Source organism: Poromitra crassiceps, assembly GCF_964638095.1.
Source record: "Poromitra crassiceps genome assembly, chromosome: 10".
NCBI classification, from domain to species: Eukaryota; Metazoa; Chordata; class Actinopteri; order Beryciformes; family Melamphaidae; genus Poromitra; species Poromitra crassiceps.
Window position 1 is genome coordinate 44,915,287 of NC_139631.1, and position 22,542 is coordinate 44,937,828.

Below are 22,542 nucleotides of genomic sequence, written 5' to 3' on the forward strand. Positions count from 1 at the left end.
AGGACACAGTGCTGCTTTGTGCTTTCATCATGTAACGCTGCCTGGAGGTCTGGGTGGCTCTGCTGGGTGTGTGGGCCTGGGACAGAGGCTCTTAGCACGGGTAGTGGCTCCCTGGAGGTCGGGGTGGCTGTGCTGGCTACCAGACATATCAATGGGCCAGTACGCAAGCACCAGCCATGAGCTAATCGCTAACGGGTTAGCCGTTAGCGTCACATAAACAGAGGTTTTATTTTTGGTATTAAAGCAACAAACATTTTTATATGGATATCTCAGAGAAATGCTTTGACTGTGGGGCTGTTCGTTCTTCACAAGCTCCTTTCTTAGCTGTTGTAAGGATATACGGTAGTTAACAGAGACGAGACTAGGCAGCTAGGCTAACGTTACCACTGAGCTATATTAAATGGAACGTTACAGCAGGCTGCCCTACCCACACTATACCAGTAAACAACGTAGCGTAAAGCGTCAAGGTTAGATTTGTAAAACCAACATTTGCTCCAAAAGGAATTAAATCATAAAGTTAATCAAAATGCCACGGAAACATTAGGCTAGCTTAATCAACACAGCAGTGGATCAGATAATTTCCCCAGTGAGGCCGAGAGGAGCCTCCACTTCCGGTCCGGGCTGAGAGCACAGCAGCCCGGAGGAGAAATCTCCGACAACCAAAATCAGATTTTCGTACAGGCGTCATTTTGATAAACTGATCTCATAGTGGGACTCTTCCTGGTTACTTTTGGCGAGACAAAAAATATTACAACTTAAAGTGTTATATTTACAGAGCTAGACTGTGTATAAATACACAACGCACTGTGCGCATTCTAGAAACAGCAGCTCTACATAAGAAAGTTCAGAGGGGCGGGGAGCTCACAGGTTCTCAATCAAGGGCACTACTGCGCAGACTCTGGTTCAGTGATCTGGCCGGATTTTGGCTTCAATACACATACAGGGCGGAGATAGGGACGCTCTCTCCATTCATTATAACTCAATGGTTACCACGCAGGGTGCTGGCACACCAACGGGAGCAATTTGGGGTTCAGTGTCTTGCCCAAGGACACTTCAACATGCAGACTGGAGGAGCCGGGAATCGAACCACCGACCTCTTTTATCCAAAGCGATTACGCTCTACCTCCTGAGCTACAGCATATATATCGTATCGAATGCCAACTATCATATTTTATTATAGAAAATGTCAAGTGCATGCAACATTTATGACAGGTTTTATGACAGTGTTGGTCAGTCTGTCTGCTTGACAATCCCATTTTGCTGCAATAAAAATGATTGAAGTGAGATGAACAGACTGGAAACTTGATCTGATTAGATCAAACAGATGTTGACAAAGTTTTTTTTCCTTTGGGGAAATCATTTGCAGTTGAAAAAAGGTAATAAATCACAATATATCGCAATACTCAATATATCGCAATACTATCGCAACTTGAGTATCGTGATAATATCGTATCGTGCATGGGCCATCTGGTGATTCCCACCCCTAGACACAAGGCCCCGAAAACGTTTGACAACTAACAAGATGTTCCTCCTTTCACCAGGGCTGCTTGATTATGGCAAAAATCATAATCATGATTATTTTTGACTGATATTGACGTCACGATTATTCATGTGATTACGACTTCGGCGACATCATGCCTTTATTGAACGTGAAAACACTTGGCTGGTTAATACTGGATTTCTTTGAACTTTGAATATAATTGAACTGAAAAACAAAGAGATAATGAAACGTGACAGCAGGACGTGGAAGCGGACGAGTCAGCCTTAGGCTAAAGGCTAACCCTACCAAGCCAGCTGTTTCTGCCATCATGCTGGCAAATGTTGGCTCTTTGGACAGCAAGATGGACTATATTAACGTGGAGTGAGAGACTGCTGTGTCTCCTTCACAGAGAAGTGGATATGACTGAAAACAGCCTGCCTCTGGAGATGAGTTGGAGGGGCTAGTGTGAGCACATCACCTATGTGTGTGCCTCTGTGTATGCATTCTCACCTGACTCTGGATGATCTTATTCACCACACACACACACACACACACACACACACATGAAAATGACTTTGGTAGAAGTTAAAGCCACCTATATTATATGACTTGAGGAAAAGTATTAAATGATATGATATGTACTGTGACATCTATTACAACACTGCTAAAGAGACAGATCAGTGTAAAACCAAAACAACTGAACTGAGGCGCAGGTTCTTTTGCAATAGCATTTATTGTAGAAAATACACTTGGCACTTTCTGCTGCTGTTATTGCAAATACAGAAACCATGATGTGTGATATGTTTGTTAAAGTTATAATCCATAAGATTTCAGTTTGGTTCTCTTGGGTGACACCTATCATTGAGATTCTAATTTTAAATAAGAATTTCAGAATGCTACAGGAGAATCAGAATCAGATCAACCAATGCTTTAAAGCAACATACTGTAACGGGATATGTCTTCCACCACTTGTCACAATAAAAAAATATATATATTAACCAATGTTAACCAATAAATAACATGTTACATGTAGCATTGACACCAGTGAAGAAAGACAACAGACGGACAAGCAGAATGTAGCTTAAAGGAACACTCCGCCGATTTTCAAACAACTATCAGAATTCAGTTCTTCAATTTTCAGATATCCTGATTTTGTAATGATACAAAGTTGGGTGAAAATCGACGGTGTTCCTTTAACAAATGCAGAACACTTGAAGGAATTTACTGAGTCGAATACCCCTTTCACACCCAGGGCTATTCCCAGGTCTGAACGGGTTTACCCGGGTTGCCTGACCCGGCTCGGCGATCCACCTCGGGAGGTGGGTCGGACCAGGGTTCATTTCAGTGTGAATAGCACCACCCACATTGCTATTTGTTGTGCTGATAGAGGGTATGCATGTGATGTCACAGAGGCAGAAGTCACTGCAGGGTCACGCCCACTGAGTCACAGCAAGACTGAGCTTGAATGCAGTAATCAGCCTAGATAACTGACACCTGCTGCCTAGGGAGGAACTTGACACTCATTTTGACACTCATTCCTGATTGAGGGGGCGTGTTCCAGTGGGTGTGCATACCCTCTATAGCTTATAAGTAAGGGATAATCAGGGCCGTAGCCAGGGTTCCGAAATAGGGGAGGTCCAGCAAGGGGAGGCGGATGTTTTTTTTTCCCCTTTTTAAGCCATATTTAGAGTAATATATCATTTTAAATCAACATTAGGATTATACTGTTGTGATGTCATTATTCAGTATATTCTCTTTCATGTCACCACCTGCTCAGCTCTCCTGTCAACATAATTGTAACTAACAAACACAAACTGTTTTAGCCAAATTCATATCAAAATGACACCTACAAACACAGGTACACAACCCAAGCCGTACACAACACACAAAGTCATCATCGATAATAAAAAAAACAATACAGAGGGACATTTATTTATTCCTGATAGGAACGATTGAAAAATAAAATAAAATATATTATGTTGTTTTTAACTTTACACCACCTCTTTTTGTTACTTATTGGGTCATGAAACTGAAACCATGCATATAGCCACCTGCATACCAACCTGACTTCGGGAGCTTGGCAATTGGCATCATGCATGATTAGCCAGTAGCATCCCAATGTGTCACACAGGTAACATTACTTAAGAGACAGACTAGACATTTACTTTCTTGGTTGTTGCTAAAAAATCTGTCAGTGTCACTCACTGTCTGTCGTTCACTCGCTCACTGTCTCGCAGCTCGCTCACCTTCAATTATCTCGCCAGGCAGACAGACAGTCATCACTCACCACCATGCTGCTGCTCTCTCGGAATCAAGTTACCGCGGACGCGGCGTCAGATGACTTCCTGCCTGACCTGCCTTTCGTTTCAAAATAAAAGCGATCCCGTGTTTGTCATGCTTTTCCATGCAGATTGTTTTTTTTGTTTTTGTTTTTTGTTTTTTTCTTCTTCTCTGAAATATTAGGGGAGGTCCGGACCTCCCCGTCCTCATAGCTAGCTACGGCCCTGGGGATAATGTATATTGAGGCGGTGATTACGGGGGAAGGCGCGTCGGGCTTAATCGTTCACCTGAAGGTCATTATTTCCCAGTAATCACCGCCTCAATATACATTATCCCGCTTAGAACACGGCCTACAACTAAATCATTCAATAATCTGACAAAAATAATTATTCAAATAGATTTTTTAATAGCGTTTTCAACGACAAAGCGGTTTCATTCGTAATTGGCACACAAGACACCACAGCTGCAACTGGTTGGCCTAATTAGTATAGTGTCTTGCTGACAAAAAGCTCTTATCAACTGATTAATCCAGGTGTGGCAGAGCAGCGGTCGGTTGTCGAGAAATAATGACCGGTGAATATTGTTGATTGACCAATCAGAATCGAGTATTCAAGAGAGCCGTGTTCTAAGTAAGGGATAATCAACTCCTAGGTGTGCGTTCATCTATTTTAATGCACGATGTGGTTGCCTCGGCGAAGTGCATTGGTCAAGTACCATGGTCATTTGCCAACAATATCAAATTAAAGCATTCGTGAATTTTAACTGTTTACCTAGCAACACTTGGGAAACCGACTAATACGTGGAACAATCATTACTATCCCGTCAGCTTCTCATGCAATGGAAACGTTGTTAGCTGTTCCAGTAAATAGGCCGAGCCTTGGATACGAGCTGGTATGGTGCAGGGAAGCTAGTCCGCTCAGCTCATAGAAGCTGAGATAGCGAGTTGAATCCAGCTGTTCCCATTTACATGTGATTAAACTTGAGCCGGACTATGTGTGCGTTTAACGGTTTTAACGTACACCTGCTGGTCAATCAGAAACGAGCATTCACCCAGACCATGGTGTAATGTTATGCATCTCTCCAGGGTTGTGACCCGGGTCCTATCTGAATTGCCATGACCATGGCAGTGGTTGTGTTAACGGAATATAATAATAATAACCGTCTTTTGACTTTTACAAAAAAAATTGTGGTGACCAGCAGCACTATAAGACACTCTCTGTTGGTTGGTCCACACAAAGTTCACCACGCGTTAGCGGGCAGTTTTCACCCTATAGGAGGAGGCTGAAATTTGACATGGAGGTCAAGTGTGTGTGTGTGTGTGTGTGTTCATGTCAATCTTCTTTAGTTAAAATTGGCTAAGTGGGTGGTGGTGTCTGTGGCGGCGGTGTCAGTCACCATTGTGATGTCATCAGTGATGTCACTTGAGCAGTTGTGATGTCATCAGTCTGTCTGTGGCGGTGTCAGTCTCCAGAGTCTCCACCCTGAATCGAGTACGCGTAGTGCGCGAGATTCCTAGTTGGCTACAAGGGGGGCGAAGGGGGAGTAAATTTCACAATGGTGTGGATGATGTCACATGAATTTGTGCTTGTTTTAACATTTAACACAAGGTAATAATAGAAATGACCCTGTCTATCAAAATGACAAATCCCGTGTTGACTGATTTGGTGGATTAACCCCCGTCTTGACTGACTTGGTGGATTAACCCCCATGTTGACTGCATTGGTGGATGTTCATGTGCATGTTCTCCCCGTGCCCCCTGGGGGTTTCCTTCATATAGGAACCCCTTCCAAAACATGCAACATCCTGGTCGCTGAAGTGCTGCCTCCTCTGGTCGTTAAGGGCGCCTGTTCAGAGGGAGGGGAACTGGTTGGAATAGCGTGATCCTCCCACGTGCTATGTCCTACCGGTGAAGCTTCCCCTGTCAGGTGAAAAGAAGCGGCTGGCTAACTGCCCATGTCTCGGAGGAAGCATGGAGCCAGTTTCGGCTCTGCCCAGATCGGCAGAGGGTGGAGCAGCAACCAGGATAAAGAAATTAAAATTAGCACTAATGGGGGATAAAAATGGGATAAAAAAAAAACTCTGTGTTGACTGACTTGGTGGATCAACCCCCGTGTTGACTGATTTATGGATTAACCCTGTGTTGACTGACTTGGTGGATCAACCCCCGTGTTGACTGACTTGGTGGATCAACCCCCGTGTTGACTGATTTAGTGGATCAACCCCCGTGTTGACTGACTTGGTGGATCAACCCCCGTGTTGACTGACTTGGTGGATCAACCCCCGTGTTGACTGATTTAGTGGATCAACCCCCGTGTTGACTGATTTAGTGGATCAACCCCCGTGTTGACTGACTTGGTGGATTAACCCCGTGTTGACTGACTTGGTGGATTAACCTCCTTGTTGACTGACTTGGTGGATCAACCCCGTGTTGACTGATTTAGTGGATTAACCCCGTGTTGACTGATTTAGTGGATTAACCCTGTGTTGACTGATTTAGTGGATTAACCCTGTGTTGACTGACTTGGTGGATTAACCCCGTGTTGACTGACTTGGTGGATTAACCCTGTGTTGACTGATTTAGTGGATTAACCCCGTGTTGACTGACTTCCTGTCAATTGACAAAAAAAGGGCTGAATGTGGCTCAAGTAAACCCTGGTCCGACCCTGGTCGTTGGTATGAAAGTGGTATAATAAAACTGTCTAACAGAAAGATTGAAAACAATAGAAAACTGTCTAATAGAAACATTTAAAACAATAGAAAACTGTCTAACAGAAACATTTAAAAAAATAGAAAACTGTGTAACAGAAACTTTTAAAACAATAGAAAACTGTGTAACAGAAACCTTTAAAACAATAGAAAACTGTGTAACAGAAACATTTAAAACAATAGATTAGAAAACTGTCTATATCTCCATCCTGTGCAGTTTGTGCTCTTCTTTTAAAAGTGATATGGTGATAATGCTAGAAATGTCTGCATTAAACAAAACATGACAAAATCAACACCTTCATTTTCAATGATGTAATGATAAAAAAAAAAAAAAGCGTTTTTAGACAAAATTCACAGCATTAAATTGCTGCAGTGGCACTATTTGACATTTTGCTACAGTACACAGGTTAGAGGAGTTTTGCATAATGTTGTTAGCAGGCTTCATGTTGGTGGATCAAGAAACATGAAAGCATGCTGCTTGATGGTTAGATAGTGCAAATGGCATGTAGGAGATTTGGCAATAGCAGGTTTTGGCAATAAGTGTTAAATGAGTTGCTACATCAGAGATTCACAATCTTTTTCATATCAAGGACCCCACATTTAGGCCACATTCAAGCCATGGACCCCCCCCTAATGACAGTTTGTCTCTTGAACCCGAATCTGAGAATATTCTTTGTATTCTCAGATATGATTTTGTCTACAATTCCATGACTGTCTGTATTGTAGGTAGAGAGATAACAGTCAAACTATGATCAAAATAGTCATTCTTCTACATTCTCTAATTGTTTTGTCTTATCATAAGCCTAAATTAAATAATGGTTAAGTTGAACAATTCATCAATTAGCTGGGGACCCTGTGGAACCTCTGGTGGTCCTCGGACATTGAGAATCACTGTGCTACATAATACGTCTGCATGTGCAAGTGTGTATGGTTTATGTCACGTTAGGGTGAGCTAGTGTCTGTGGGGCTGATATGTTCTGGTAATAACTTAATAAACATCAGTGTTATATTAGCTCTGCATGCAGTAGAGATCGTTCAGATCTCTTCCTCCACTGTATGTTTGGCTAATCTCAAATGGGACTTCTGAACAATCACCAGTGTAGATTAATAATAATTTATCATTGGTGTCCTGCAAAACGCTTGTATCCATGTTCTTTAGTTTGATTTTTGATGTGGAGAAAATGTTTAATTATCGAGCGACCAAACAATCCATGATGATGGATTATGTCAAAAATGTACATTGCCTCGTCATCTCTGGGAAAAACGGTTTGTCTCAGTCCCTGAAGAACGTTTCCGTTTGGAGATACAAGCTTCCTGCAGGACAGTGAAGATGTGGTTCATTTCTCATATTATTCAGACCAGGGCCAAAGAGGTTTTACAAACACTTACAGGGTTTGTTTGAGCATTTCCCAGTGGCAGGTGGGCGGGGTTCAAGTCAATTAAGTTGACCTTTCTGTGATTGACAGCAGCACAGTGACATGACCTGCCCCACCCTAACACAGTGAAAGCCCCACCCATCTGGTGCTACAGGTACATTAAAACAAACTCCAGAGTATTCGCCAGAACGTTCTGACCCATGCGTCAGGATCCAGGTAAAGTGATGTTCCGGTCGCGTCTGTCATTTTCCCCACCCAGTTGAGATGAAACCACACCCACTTCCATATGAAACCACACCCACTTCCATATGAAACCACCCCCACTTCCATATGACCAACGCCTCAGATTTCAAACTGGAAGTATTTTTTTTATTAGTATTATACTGTTATTATGTCATTATTCAGTACACACCCCCACTTCCCGCGCCCCTGCTCACCACTTGCCCACAGGCATCCAATGAGACTAAATCATCAGACTTAATCTTCTTGGAAACAAATTTTATTTTGTCCTGATTGGTCTTAGATTTGTGTCATAGTTCTGTGGAGCCCAACATGAGCCGGACCGTTTTTTTTTTTTTTTTTGGAGGGCCCCTTCACCCCGAGGGCCCTGGGGCACCTGCCCCGGTTGCCCTATGGTTAATCCGGCCTTGGGCGGCTGAATGAAGACAGATTCAGCAACAGAAACACATTGTGTGTGTGTGTGCGTGCGTGCGTGCGTGCGTGCGTGCGTGTTTCTGTGGTTTCTAGAAGATAACGTTTCCAAACGAGCTGCCATGTTTTTTCCAGTTTGAAATCCGAGGCTTTCGTCATACGGAGGTGGCTGTGGTTTCATCTAAACTGGGTTGGACAAACCAGAAACATTGAAGAGAGAGTCGCGCCAACGGAAATTCAAAATGCTTGATCATCATGTGACTCATGTAGCTATGAGCTCCTTTCTAGCATCAACCAATAGTACGTGATGGAGCCCGGTGCTCTGGTCTACCAGCCCTCCACCTCCACACTGAAGCCCGGTGCTCTGGTCTACCAGCCCTCCACCTCCACGCTGAAGCCCGGTGCTCTGGTCTACCAGCCCTCCACCTCCACGCTGAAGCCCGGTGCTCTGGTCTACCAGCCCTCCACCTCCACGCTGAAGGGCTCCTTGACGGCGATGCGGCCGCTGTTGACCACCACGCACTCGGTGTGCGGCAGGTTCCTGTCGTTAGTGTCCTGCAGCTCGATGGTGTGGACCACCGCCTGGAACGCAACCAGCAGGTCACACACACACACACACACACACACACACACACACACACACACACACACACACACACACACACACACACAGCAAAGACCGTCCTCATCCATGTGTCTTAGCTAGACAGAAAATAGGTATATCATGTAAATAATATTAGCTGTACAGGAAATATGACACACGTATATTTAAGCAATATAGCATGAGAGCAAGTGTGTTGTGGCGAATATATCCCGCTGATAAGGGATAACAGCTTATCAGCGGGATATATGCCACAACACCACGCAGCTCGAGTGCTATATTGCTTTTATAAAACGGTTTCCAAGTATAATAATATAATAATAATAATACTATAAGTCCGACTGGCATGGTATTCTGATAGAGTCAGTTGAAACACTACTGTAAGGCGGGACCGCAAGAACGTGCCGGTGATTTGATTGGATCGTTCTGGAGACTGAAGTTGACATTGGCCAATCCTGGCGTTCGCTGAGAAGCTGAGAGCTTTCTGGAAAGCCGACAGGCAGCTCGAGCGCAGCGCTGCATTCTCAGAGCTTGCTGAGAAGCTGAGTGCTTTCTGCAAAGCCCGACACCAACTAACGTTACGGGGTTAAATGCGGGGTTAACAGCCTTTTTTTTGCAAAGAAGACATTAGCCCGCATTTATTCTTGTACAAAACATAATTTTCTGCGAAGTATTAGTAAAGTTATAAGCGAAGATCGATTCACAAGGATCTGACAGCTGTCTCCGCCATTTGTTTTTTTTGAGGTAACCAAAGGCTTTTAGTAAGAGAGTTGCCATGGCAACCAATAACCCACTCCAATAACCCATGGCCATGGGTTATTGGAGTGGGTTATTGGATTTATACAATGGCTGTGAACCAATCAGATTGCTTGATTTGAGAGAGCCGTTTTATAATATAGAATATATAGGAAATATTAGGTACTGTACCTGCTGTAGCTATAAAGCTGTAACTGTATTCAATGAGGTATTTATATACTTTAGCCATATGTATTAGGTTTCAGCAAATAGGAATATAGATGGCAATTAGCCGTTGGCTATAATCTGCCATGTTTAAATTTTCCTTGTTTATAAACAGAGAAATAAATAAATTAAGTAAATAGAAAATAGGTAAATTGGGCATATCCAATATTTACATAGGTATATTAGATAGGAAATAGGGATGTTAGTTATATTAGCTATTCAATAAATATATGGATATTTGGTATATTATGTGGGTTTATCTGGTATATAAATGGACTCGATTTATATAGCACCTTTCTAGTCAACCGACCACTCAAATCATTTTACAATTATGCCTCCATTCATTCAGGGTGCTGGCACAGCCATTGGGAGCAATTTTGCAAATTTTTGCTTTTCCTATAACCTTGTTTTCTCTCATCTACTGTATATTAATATGTTCATCTCTTTGTTAAAGTTGTTTTGTCCTGTGTTTGTAAGTGTATTGAGCATGGTCAAAAGCAACAGTGAAACATTACTAAACATAATATGAGTAATAATATTCTGTAATTCTACTCATATTCTAATATTCTCATATTCCATTCTTTCTTTTTTTAGATGACATATTATGAAAGACAATGAGTTTTGGCCTGTCAGATGTGACTGGGGAGGGCATTCCAGAGGGAGGGGGCGGCTGCAGCAAGGCCCTGTCAGAGGCCCCCCTGTCACAGCTTTAGTAAAGAGATACCTGTGATGCTTGTCAAAGTGGATATAAATCTTATGATCATAATCAGATTTACAATGGTGAGCTTTTATTTTTTTTTACCACTGGGAACATTGAGCCCTGAGAGAGCACATATTAGGCCTGAGAACATTAGGTGCCATATAAACCCTGGGAACATTGAGCCCTGGGAACTAGTGATGGGCAAGTTTGAACGAATCGTTTGAAACCCAAGACTTTTTTTACTGACTCGGGAGTCACGAGTCATCGTCGACTCGCCCCCTGTATCAAGTTAATTGCTGTATTAGCCCTGTGAGAAAATAACCAATTTGCAGCTTGTTTCAACTCAGTACTCGCTCTCCCAGAGGGAACATCCCCTCCGTGCCCTGAGCTGTAGGGCGAGCGAAGTGAGCAGAGCCCTCGCTGCCTCGAACTCACTCACTACTCCATCCTCGCCCTGCTCTCCGAGCTCAGCCCAGCCCGGAGCCCCAGCTCCCCGCTCGCTCTCCTCCTGTCACCACTGTGCCCTGAGCTCGACTTGTCTCAACCCGTCTGCACCAGGCAAGCACTCGTCTCCCTCATCCACAAATTCCATGCCACAGTCAGTAACCAGCCATGAATGTTAATGGAAACAATAACATAATTTTATGTATAACAAAAATAGCCCCCATCAGAGTTGGTTTATTTGCTCCCCTCACATTAGAAATGATTCACAATATACTTCACATATAATTCACAACAATGCTAACTAGCTAGCAAGCTAATGGCAGAAACCTACACGCTAGCTCGTTGCTACACGCTGAAAATGGCAAATTGGATTGTTGGAAACTATTTTCCAAGGGCACTGCTGCTAAGCGCCGCCCATCGCAATTCCACAATGGAGACCTGCGCCGCCAGACTCCTCTCCCGGAAGGGAGGGGAGGCTGGCCAGTGAGACTACAATATACATAACGTTCGTCTAGCAAAAGTAATTATTTAGTAATGAAAAAAATGCCTGCAAGTTGCAATCGCTGCATTTTGGAGATGAACTGCAAAATGACAACAGTTTAAAACTACAACTAGTGTACGCACGTAATGAACTGAGTGGTTCAGCGAGTACAACTGCTGGTCTGGAGTCAGCTCGAGCAGAGCTGAGCTGACATGCCTCTGCCTGAGTGGGTGGAACTCGTTGGCTCAGCGGGTGCGAGTATGACTACTGGTCTGGAGTCAGCTGAGCTGCACTGAGCTGGATAGATGCTTTTGAGCGTCGCAATCACAACACAGCCGTCGCGAAATGACCCATTTCACTATCCGAATTTGATCCATCTGGTCCAATAACATTTAGAAAGTCCAGAAGTGCCGCATGATTCAATTATTTTAGCCCATTCAAGTTAGCAGACTCAGAGCAACTCGAGGGCTAAACTGAAAGTTATCCAGCAGACTAGCAGAGTCGGACGTCTCTGGTGAACTGCTCTGGGGGGGGGGGGGCGATTCCCCAAGCTCTGCGGGTAACTGACTCAGGTGACTCGAGTGACTCGAAAACACGACTCTCTTCAGTGAGTCACTCATACAAACTCAAGTTAGTAAAAAGAGTCGAACCTCCACTACTGGGGACTTTGAGCCCACATTGAGTCCTGCAGAACATTGAGGTGACCCCATTAATTACATTCAGCTGCTTTATGCTGAGTTCAGACTAGGTGCTCCGAGGCCAGGGCGAGCAGCTTCAGAGCTCTGAAGTGCTCCGAGGCCAGGGCGAGCACCTTCAGAGCTCTGCGGAGAAAAAACCCAGGTCAGATCAGAGGCACATCGGTGCTCGCTTGCTCTCTGCAGTGGCGCTGGAAGTACTTTTAGGTAGGGGGTGCTGTAAGGAAGGGACTGTAAGAAAATTTGATGTTTTTTGGACTTTTATCCATATTTAGAAGAATATTTAATTCTAAATTAACATTAGGATTATACTGTTGTGATGTCATTATTCAGTATCTTCTCCTTTTCTCACTCACTTTCATGTAAGCACCTGCTCTCCCTTTACTCGTTTTACACTACAACAGACAGCAACACAGGCATAAACACTGAACTTATTATTATTTATTATTATGAAAACCAGATGATGATGAAAATCAAACACTTTTTAAGAGAGAGCGTATGAAATAGGATTAGAGCTGGGAACCACAAACAGTTTTTTAATGCATTTTGTTGGTTGTATAAACACAAGACAGCCAAATCCAACAATTTCAAAAATCCCATCTCTTGTCACCAGGGGGTGCTGCAGCACCCTCAGCACCCACCTTCCAGCTCCCTTGGCTCTGTGTCAACGGTTCAGACGTGAGTGGTGGCCGGATGAGTCACACGCCTGTTATGGCTCATTTCCACCACATATAACAGCACAGTACAGCTCTACTCGACCTGGTCTTACTCGACTCTACTTGATATAGACTTTGCTTCCACAGCAAGTTTACTCGCCTCCGCCCACACCTGGTCGTCATAGCGACAGCATATCTGCCCTCCGCCCCATAGCCCAAGTAGGGCAATGTATAACGTTAAAATTAAATCCATACACGGAACTTTTAAACTAATATGAAATACTGGTGCCTCTATATGACATACATGGGCAATTAAGACCATCGGCCAGGAGAATGGATATCAATCTGTTGTTATTTACATGCATTCGCGTTGTACATGTTACGCTACGGGGAGAAGGGAATCCACCACCAGGGCCCGCCACTCACCAGGCAAAACCGCGGCTTCGCTAAACCTAGCGGAGCCGACGTAACACACAACTACAAGGGCTTCCCGAGCAGCAGACTTTTTCTCTCTCAAAACAAGTAAAAACCACTGTCATGTTAAAGCTGAGCAACAAGATCAATTTGATTTCACCAGAGCCGAAGGCAGCAACACAAAAGACTGATGGAAATAACAGAAGACAAGGTAAAGTCCCACTAAACTGGTATCCAGCATTGACAGAAAGTATCATTCCAGACACAGTAGACATGATTCTGCCTGACCAATCAGTCATCTGCAGTGTTTTCACGTCACCGTATGGTACCGGCTAGAACCTCAACAAAGCAGGGACCAAAACTAGCATGACTCAACCCCGGCTGTCCAGGTTTTTGATCGGTGGAATGAGACAAAAAAGCGAGTCGAGTCGAGCTGGGCGGGGCCGCGCTGATACCAGCGGTGGAAATGGGCCATTAGATATCTAGCCTGCTGCCATCAACTTGTTTCAGCCAATGAGAGAGAGTGCAGTGAGGGAGAGAGCCATCAACACGTTTCAGCCAATGACAGCACAGTGAGGGAGAGAGCGATCAACGTGTTTCAGCCAATGACAGCACAGTGAGGGACAGAGCCATCAACGCGTTTCAGCCAATGACAGCACAGTGAGGGACAGAGCCATCAACGTGTTTCAGCCAATGAGAGAGAGTGCAGTGAGGGACAGAGCGATCAACGTGTTCCAGCCAATGACAGCACAGTGAGGGAGAGAGCCATCAACATGTTTCAGCCAATGAGAGAGAGTGCAGTGAGGGACAGAGCCATCAACATGTTTCAGCCAATGACAGCACAGTGAGGGAGAGAGCCATCAACATGTTTCAGCCAATGAGAGAGAGTGCAGTGAGGGACAGAGCCATCAACATGTTTCAGCCAATGAGAGCACAGTGAGGGACAGAGCCATCAACGTGTTTCAGCCAATGACAGCACAGTGAGGGACAGAGCGATTAACGTGTTCCAGCCAATGAGAGCGAGTGCAGTGAGGGAGAGAGCCATCAACGTGTTCCAGCCAATGACAGCACAGTGAGGGACAGAGCCATCAACGTGTTTCAGCCAATGACAGCACAGTGAGGGACAGAGCGATCAACGTGTTCCAGCCAATGAGAGCGAGTGTGGTGAGGGACAGAGCCATCAACGTGTTTCAGCCAATGACAGCACAGTGAGGGAGAGAGCCATCAACATGTTTCAGCCAATGACAGCACAGTGAGGGAGAGAGCCATCAACGTGTTTCAGCCAATGACAGCACAGTGAGGGAGAGAGCCATCAACGTGTTTCAGCCAATGACAGCACAGTGAGGGAGAGAGCCATCAACGTGTTTCAGCCAATGACAGCACAGTGAGGGAGAGAGCCATCAACATGTTTCAGCCAATGACAGCACAGTGAGGGAGAGAGCCATCAACGTGTTCCAGCCAATGAGAGCAAAGTGAGGGAGAGAGCCATTGTGTTTCAGCCAATGACAGCACAGTGAGGGAGAGAGCCATCAACGTGTTTCAGCCAATAACAGCACAGTGAGGGAGAGAGCCATCAACGTGTTTCAGCCAATGACAGCACAGTGAGGGAGAGAGCCATCAACATGTTTCAGCCAATGACAGCACAGTGAGGGAGAGAGCCATCAACGTGTTTCAGCCAATTACAGCACAGTGAGGGAGAGAGCCATCAACGTGTTTCAGCCAATTACAGCACAGTGAGGGAGAGAGCCATCAACGTGTTTCAGCCAATGACAGCACAGTGAGGGAGAGAGCCATCAACGTGTTTCAGCCAATGACAGCACAGTGAGTGGGAGAGCCAGTGAGGCAACGATGGATGTGGTGATGTGGCTACAGACAGGAGAAGGTACCGGTTTGGTACAAACCACTGTCCCACAACAACAACAAAACACATTAAAAAAACATTTCAGTAGCTATGCAAATCTTAGATATTTAATAGCATCATTCTATTATCTATTGACACCGAACATTTGAGATAGCAGTAAACTTAACAACTCAGACTGAATAACTGTGACTTTGAACCGGTTCTGTGGAATGGCCCATATACTTTACGTCATGTGAGTGTGTGTTTAGAAAGAATAAAGCTGGTGTGAAGTTGTGTTTGTGGACTGCTCTGGGATTCTCCTGGTGAAATATCCTGTCATGTGTGATCCCCTGTCGCAGCTCACTCAGATAGTGTGGAAACCACAACCACACAAAAACTCCTGATTACAAGACAGACAGTGTTGAAAAAACAGTGACTGATGACTGGCAACCGTGGGGTCGTGTGGTCAGCGAGCATGCGTGTCTGTCTGTCTGTCTGTGTGGTCTGTGAGCATGTCTGTCTGTCTGTATGTCTGTCTGTGAGCATGTCTGTCTGTCTGTCTGTGTGGTCTGTGAGCATGTCTGTCTGTCTGTATGTCTGTCTGTGAGCATGTCTGTCTGTCTGTCTGTGTGGTCGGTTGTTGGGTGGCTGTAGCTCAGGCGGTATAGAGCGGGTCGTCCACTAATCGCTTTGGATAAAAGAGGTCGGTGGTTCGATTCCCGGCTCCTCCAGTCTGCATGTTAAAGTGTCCTTGGGCAAGACACTGAACCCCAAATTGCTCCCGTTGGTGTGGCAGCACCCTGCGTGGTAACCTGCCGCCATCGGTGTGTGAATGGGTGAATGTACCTACTGACTGTAAAGCGCTTTGGATAAAAGCGCTATATAAATCCAGGCCATTTACCATGGTCAGTGAGCATGCATGTCTGTCTGTCTGTCTGTCTGTCTGTCTGTCTGCCTGTCTGTCTGTCTGTCTGTCTGTCCGTGTGGTCTGTGAGCATGTCTGTCTGTCCATGTGGTCTGTGAGCATGTCTGTCTGTCTGTCTGTCCGTGTGGTCTGTGAGCATGTCTGTCTGTCCATGTGGTCTGTGAGCATGTCTGTGTGGTCAGTGAGCATGTCTGTCTGTCCATGTGGTCTGTGAGCATGTCTGTCTGTCCATGTGGTCTGTGAGCATGTCTGTGTGGTCAGTGAGCATGTCTGTCTGTCTGTCTGTCCATGTGGTCTGTGAGCATGTCTGTCTGTCCATGTGGTCTGTGAGCATGTCTGTCTGTCTGTCTGTCCGTGTGGTCAGTGAGCATGTCCGTGTGGTCAGTGAGCATGTCTGTGTGGTCAGTGAGCATGTCTGTCTGTCTGTGTGGTCAGTGAGCATGTCTGTGTGGTCAGTGAGCATGTCTGTCTGTCTGTGTGTGTGGTCAGTGAGCATGTCTGTCTGTGTGTGTGGTCAGTGAGCATGTCTGTCTGTGTGTGTGGTCAGTGAGCATGTCTGTCTGTCTGTGTGGTCAGTGAGCATGTCTGTGTGTCTGTGTGGTCAGTGAGCATGTCTGTCTGTCTGTGTGGTCAGTGAGCATGTCTGTCTGTCTGTGTGGTCAGTGAGCATGTCTGTCTGTGTGGGCAGTGAGCATGTCTGTGTGTGTGTGTGGTCAGTGAGCATGTCTGTGTGTGTGTGTGTGTGTGTGTGTGTGTGTGTGTGTGTGTGTGTGTGTGTGTGTGTGTGTGTGTGTGTGTGTGTGGTCAGTGAGCATGTCTCTGGTCTCACCATGCCGTCCAGGACCTTCCCGAACACCACATGTTTGCCGTCGAGCCACGGAGCTTTGGCCGCCGTGATGAAGAACTGAGAGCCGTTAGTGTCCGGACCCGCGTTCGCCATGCTCACCTAGTACACACACACACACACACACACACACACACACACACACACACACACACACACACACACACACACACACACACACACCATGCATATAGGACACAATATTCCTGTATATTAATGTTACATCAATGTTAGGTTCCTAAAGGATTTTGGCTAATTTTATGTGTGCGTGTGTGCGTGTGTGTGTGTGTGTGTGTGTGTGTGTGTGTGTGTGTGCGTGCGTGCGTGCGTGCGTGCCTGCGTGCGTGCGTGTGTGTGTGTGTGTGTGTGCACGCTCACCCAGCCCGCCCCTAAGTGCTTCAGTTTGAAGTTTTCGTCAGCGAACGTTGTTCCGTAGATACTGCGACCTGCAGGGAGGACAGCAGTGTGAAGTCCTGTCCTCCTCAGGACAGAGGAGGACAGCAGTGTGAAGTTCTGCTCTGTCCAGGACAGAGGAGGACAGCAGTGTGAAGTGCTGCTCTGTCCAGGACAGAGGAGGACAGCAGTGTGAAGTTCTGCTCTGTCCAGGACAGAGGAGGACAGCAGTGTGAAGATCTGCTCTGTCGAGGACATGGAGGAGAGCATAGTGAAGTCCTGTCCTGCTCTGTCCAGGAGCCAGAACCAAATGTTGGAATGTTAAGTTTGTGCAAACAACTATGTTGAATCTCAACGTCTGTGAACCAAAAAATATGTCTAGATTGGGTCAGCAATCCACCTCTGGCACGGGAAGGGTAAACCAGTGACACGGCAGCACAGACTAGCAATAAGTGCGCAATTGAGATTTTTTGTAAAGTTGTTGACGTGCCCTTCCAAATTACTTATCTCACAGCTATTTGCAGTTGCGCAGTATTTCATGTAGGATATTTACGGTAGTGACCCACTCTACTGATTGGTTGCCTTCCATGGCAGCAGAAAGCAGATGAGAAATGAGAAATGCTGAAGACAGAGAAGGACCGTGCTGTGGATGTGGGATGGAATAACACTACAGATCCATTAACACTAGACATAATAATAACATTACAGATCTTTTGAACATTTACATTTTCATGTGTGAGTCATTCATCTTGTTATGGTGTGACAAGCACATTTGAAATCGTACGTTATATCAAAAAGGTTGCCGACCCCTTTTGTACAACGCCTTGTCCTCCAGTGGTCGTGTAAGAACAACAGTCTGCTATTGAACTAGTCCAGTGGGAAGTACGGTAAGGATGTTGGGGCGTAATACTGCGTTCAAAACAACTCGGAACTTTAGGGATGCAAATTGTAAGCAAATTCCTGAATCATTCATCGGTAACCTTGAAACAGCTACGAGCAAGATTTCCGATTGTTATTAAATAGTCTAAATGTAATATTGATGCATCACATCTTACCTATAATAGTAGCTGAGACCAAAGCCGTGTGAATCGGAGATTGCTCTCTTGATGATTATAGAGTCTGTGTCTGTCTTGCGGCGGGCCGGATAGACCAGGAAGTGAAACAAAACGGTTTACGGCAGCTGCCTGCCTTCAACCGTTTCGCCCTGCCTAGCAACAGACCATAAACAAGGAGAACGGCATGCTCGCTACATCCAGGGGCTTGCTACTCTCGCGAACATCTCTCGTTATATTCTAACAGTTTGTTTGGAAGTCATTTTGTTATTTTGTGGTTATGGCCGAAGTGGCTGCCGCAAACTGTTTCATTTCACTTCCTGATCTGCCCCGGCCGCAGACAGACTAATCATCAAGACAACACTGGCCGATTCACTCGGCGTTCAAGCGAGACTACTCTGCGTTGGTCTCGTCTACTATTAGAGGTAAGATGTGAGGCATCCATATTAAATTTAGACTGTTTAATAACAATCGAAAATCTTGCTCGTAGCTGCTTTAACGAGCAATCAATCAATCAATCAATCAATCAATCAATTAATTGTAATTAAAATGCCAGATTTACCAAAGAATACCAAAGCATTGCAGTTGTATGTGTAACGTTACACAGAATCACAGTGTTTGCAGGTCACATTATTTCCTCCTTTCCACTTCACCCGCTTTATAATTAGCAAAAGTTGCCGTTCTGGTCTTTCTTTTTCCTCTTTCCAGACCCTGAGATGACTGCCTGCTCATAGTTATATTGCGCCGGCTGCACCATTGTTCATTGAAACATGCTTTGTAAATACACCATTTTACTGAATGTAATATAAGACTGCACATTGTTTGATAGAAGATCGAGTCAATTTCACGTGTTCGAGCGAATTGTTTGCATACTCGGAACACAGAACTTTCAATTAGGATTTTACGACCTCCAGAATAGTTGCGTGCCGCATGCTGTGCTACAAAAACATATACACAGCTAGCTAATTTCATTGGTAAAATAAGTCAAATAAGTTTTACTTGCTAGCTTGATTAGCAGCAAGATTAGGTACAAGTCGAGACAATAACATTTGGGGATATTTGGAGGTATTTTTTCCCCTCCAGCCAACCAGTTATAACCACTGCAGAAAGGTAAGTAAGCAAAGTAGAGAGTACAAGCAGAAACAGTAAAATAAGGCTGCAGGGGGCGCAGTTTCCCCAAATAGAAGAAATACAGAATGGGTCTTTAAGTCAATGGACTTTTAGTGTTAGTATGAACCATTAACTATGGACAGGATGTCGGCTCTTCAAAAGTGAAGCCGAAACATTTCGATCGCCGCCCTGGTGGCCCATCCACCGGTCACTACTGCGCAGAATCTCATACCCAAATGTTGCCCTATCTGGGGTATTTTGGCTTCAATTCTTCATACTGGTAGGAGGTGGAGACCACATGTGTGACCATTTATATATGTCAATGATACAAACCCATCACGCTGGCCAGCCATAGGTTTGGACTTAATGCTGTTAATAGTCTGGGTTCTGATGCGGTCTCACCTCCGGTCCCGTCTCCAGCCGTGAAGTCTCCTCCCTGGATCATGAAGTCTTTGATGACTCTGTGGAACCTACTGCCTTTATAGCCAAAGCCTCTCTGCACACACGCGTGCACACTCACACACACACACACACGCACACGCACACACACACACACACACACACACACACACACACACACACACACACACACACACACACACACACACACACACACACACACACACACAGGGGAGACAGGGAGAGTGTGTGAGTGTTGTGTGTGTGTGTGTGTGTGTGTGTGTGCGTGCGTGCGTGCACGCGCCCCATGATCCTACCTCTCCGGTTGCCAGGGCGACAAAGTTGTTGGCGGTGAGCGGGACGACCTCACCAAACAGGCCGATGACGATCCGCCCCACCTCATGACCTGCCACCGTGATGTCGAAAAACACCTGCACGCCACGCACACACACACACACACACACACACACACACACACACACACACGCAAAGGCAGACACATTGTGTTAATAATACATTCGTGAACCCATTTATACAGTGATTTTTGGGGGCTTTTTTATTAAATGAGGAAGCCTTTTTAATTGGGATTTTGTAAAAAAAAAAAAAAAAAATGCACGAAAACTAAAAATGGATCAAAATTAGTGTTACATGCCAATATTTGACATATCACAGGTTCTGATAAAAAACACACAAAACACAAAACAACTACAACAACAAACAAACAAACAAAAGACAAAAACAACAACTTGCATGTATTATATTGGAAAATAATATCATTTTTTTTTACACTACAGAAAACAGTGTCCTTATGTAAACAAACTGGCATTTAAAGGGTTAAAATTCTGAAAACGATTAAAAACTTGGTATCTATGATGAGGACTGAAGTTGTTTGAAGCAACAAAAAACGTATTATTGGAGAAAAAACATACACTTATTGAGCAAGGCGGTAGTTCAGGCATGCCACGAATGTCAAGCCCAGCCCACAGCTGATTAGGAGCTGATCTCAAACCCAGCCCACATCGGCTCAGCTGATGCCATTGGCTCAACTCAAAAGGGGCGGCCTATTTACACCTGCTTTACTCTGCCTGTCATTGCTGCTTCCTCTGCAAGCCTGTTTGCAACCCACCTCCTCCCCAGCATCTCCTTCATGCTATATCTGACTTAAACAATGTCATTTCTGTTGTCCTCTCATGCTATATCTGACTTAAACAATGTCATTTCTGTTGTCATTGCTGCTTGCTCTGTTCTGTACCTGGGGGTCTTTTGCTGCTCCTTGCCTTAAGGATATTCCATGTTGCTCATGGAGGGGCAAGGAGCTCCCAGAATCTGCTGCTGCTGCTCTCCCTGCCTTAGGCTTTCCATGCTTGCTGCGTGGAAGGGCAGGGAGCCTCCAGAAGAGAGCCATACCACCAAATTTAACTTAAAAGCAAATAAAAGCTTTACATTTATCTAAAGTGGTGTTGTGTTTTGACTAAAGTGGTCCTGACTGAAATATGGTTAGGGGACAAAAACGTCCAAAAAGCTAAATGTGTGTGATGAATAAAGTGTCCTGAGGTTTAACAGAAAGAGCATATTAAGTAAATGTATTACATGAAAAACATTAGCATAAGACTGCAAAAGAACCAGGGGGGCCCTGTTTATTTTTTAAGGGCCGCCCTGGTTCCCCACTGATATGAGGCCCGGGACAACTGTATGAGTTGTTCCCCCGTCGACAGCCCTGCTAGCCAGTAGCCTACCATTGACTACCATTCAATGTGCTAAGCTAACTAGCGCTAACTATTTCTCTACTACAGTAATTCCCAACCTGATTCATTCATTTGTATGCATTCATGTAGGGACAGATACACAACATATAACATTGTCCACGTCTGATGACATCATCATATATGCCAGTATTTGTAGCATTGGCTAATTTTCTATGCCCATTCCTAGATGTCATTAAAAGCACCTGTTCAAAGCAAAGTAGAGTAAAAGGCAGGGAAATATACAGTAAAACATGAACAAATCATAAAATCATGAAAATCGGTCAGTGCAGTCATTCAATCATGGAGCAACACAAACAATCAAATGATATAAATATTGTATAGGTCATAACCCACAAACACAGTCAATTATGGGAACGTTGCTCTCCAGCAACTCCTTTATATTGGTTTTAAAATGCTCCCATCCAGGGTGGAGCTGATGTAAGGCTGGATGCACACCTTCAGCAGCTTCTCTGCCTTAGGGTGGACCACCACTCACATCTTGTTGGTGACATGCTCCTTGGTGGTGATGATGATCTGGTCCATGTCTGTTCAGATGGAGGCCTGCAGCACAGGACGTCCCGCCTCACACCGCTGCACCACAGCCTTGTAATGGGTTGCATGGCCCTTGTGCTGCAACAGGCTGTAGACCATATCACTGATCAGCATCCAGTTCCTCTGCCTCTCGTGCATCTTGCCTTTGAGTCAAGGGAGATGAGCTCCCGTAATTTGGGGAAGAGGCCCTCCATCACCAGGTTAGACAGTATCTGCGATGGTATGCCACATGTCATGT

The 22,542-nt window shown here is 45.0% G+C and overlaps 1 protein-coding gene across 1 annotated transcript in view; it reads right to left on the reverse strand.

Annotated features, from left to right (window-relative positions):
- Positions 1 to 8,946: 8,946 nt before the first annotated feature.
- Positions 8,947 to 22,542, reverse strand: part of ppic (peptidylprolyl isomerase C) — a gene marked incomplete at both ends in the record, with an annotated part of 15,419 nt that continues 1,823 nt past the window's right edge. The window contains 5 exons of the mRNA XM_083645190.1: positions 8,947 to 9,075; positions 17,039 to 17,155; positions 17,432 to 17,499; positions 20,011 to 20,104; positions 20,325 to 20,438. Coding sequence (XP_083501316.1) covers positions 8,947 to 9,075; positions 17,039 to 17,155; positions 17,432 to 17,499; positions 20,011 to 20,104; positions 20,325 to 20,438 — 522 coding nt within the window. The remainder of the gene's footprint in view (positions 9,076 to 17,038; positions 17,156 to 17,431; positions 17,500 to 20,010; positions 20,105 to 20,324; positions 20,439 to 22,542) is intronic.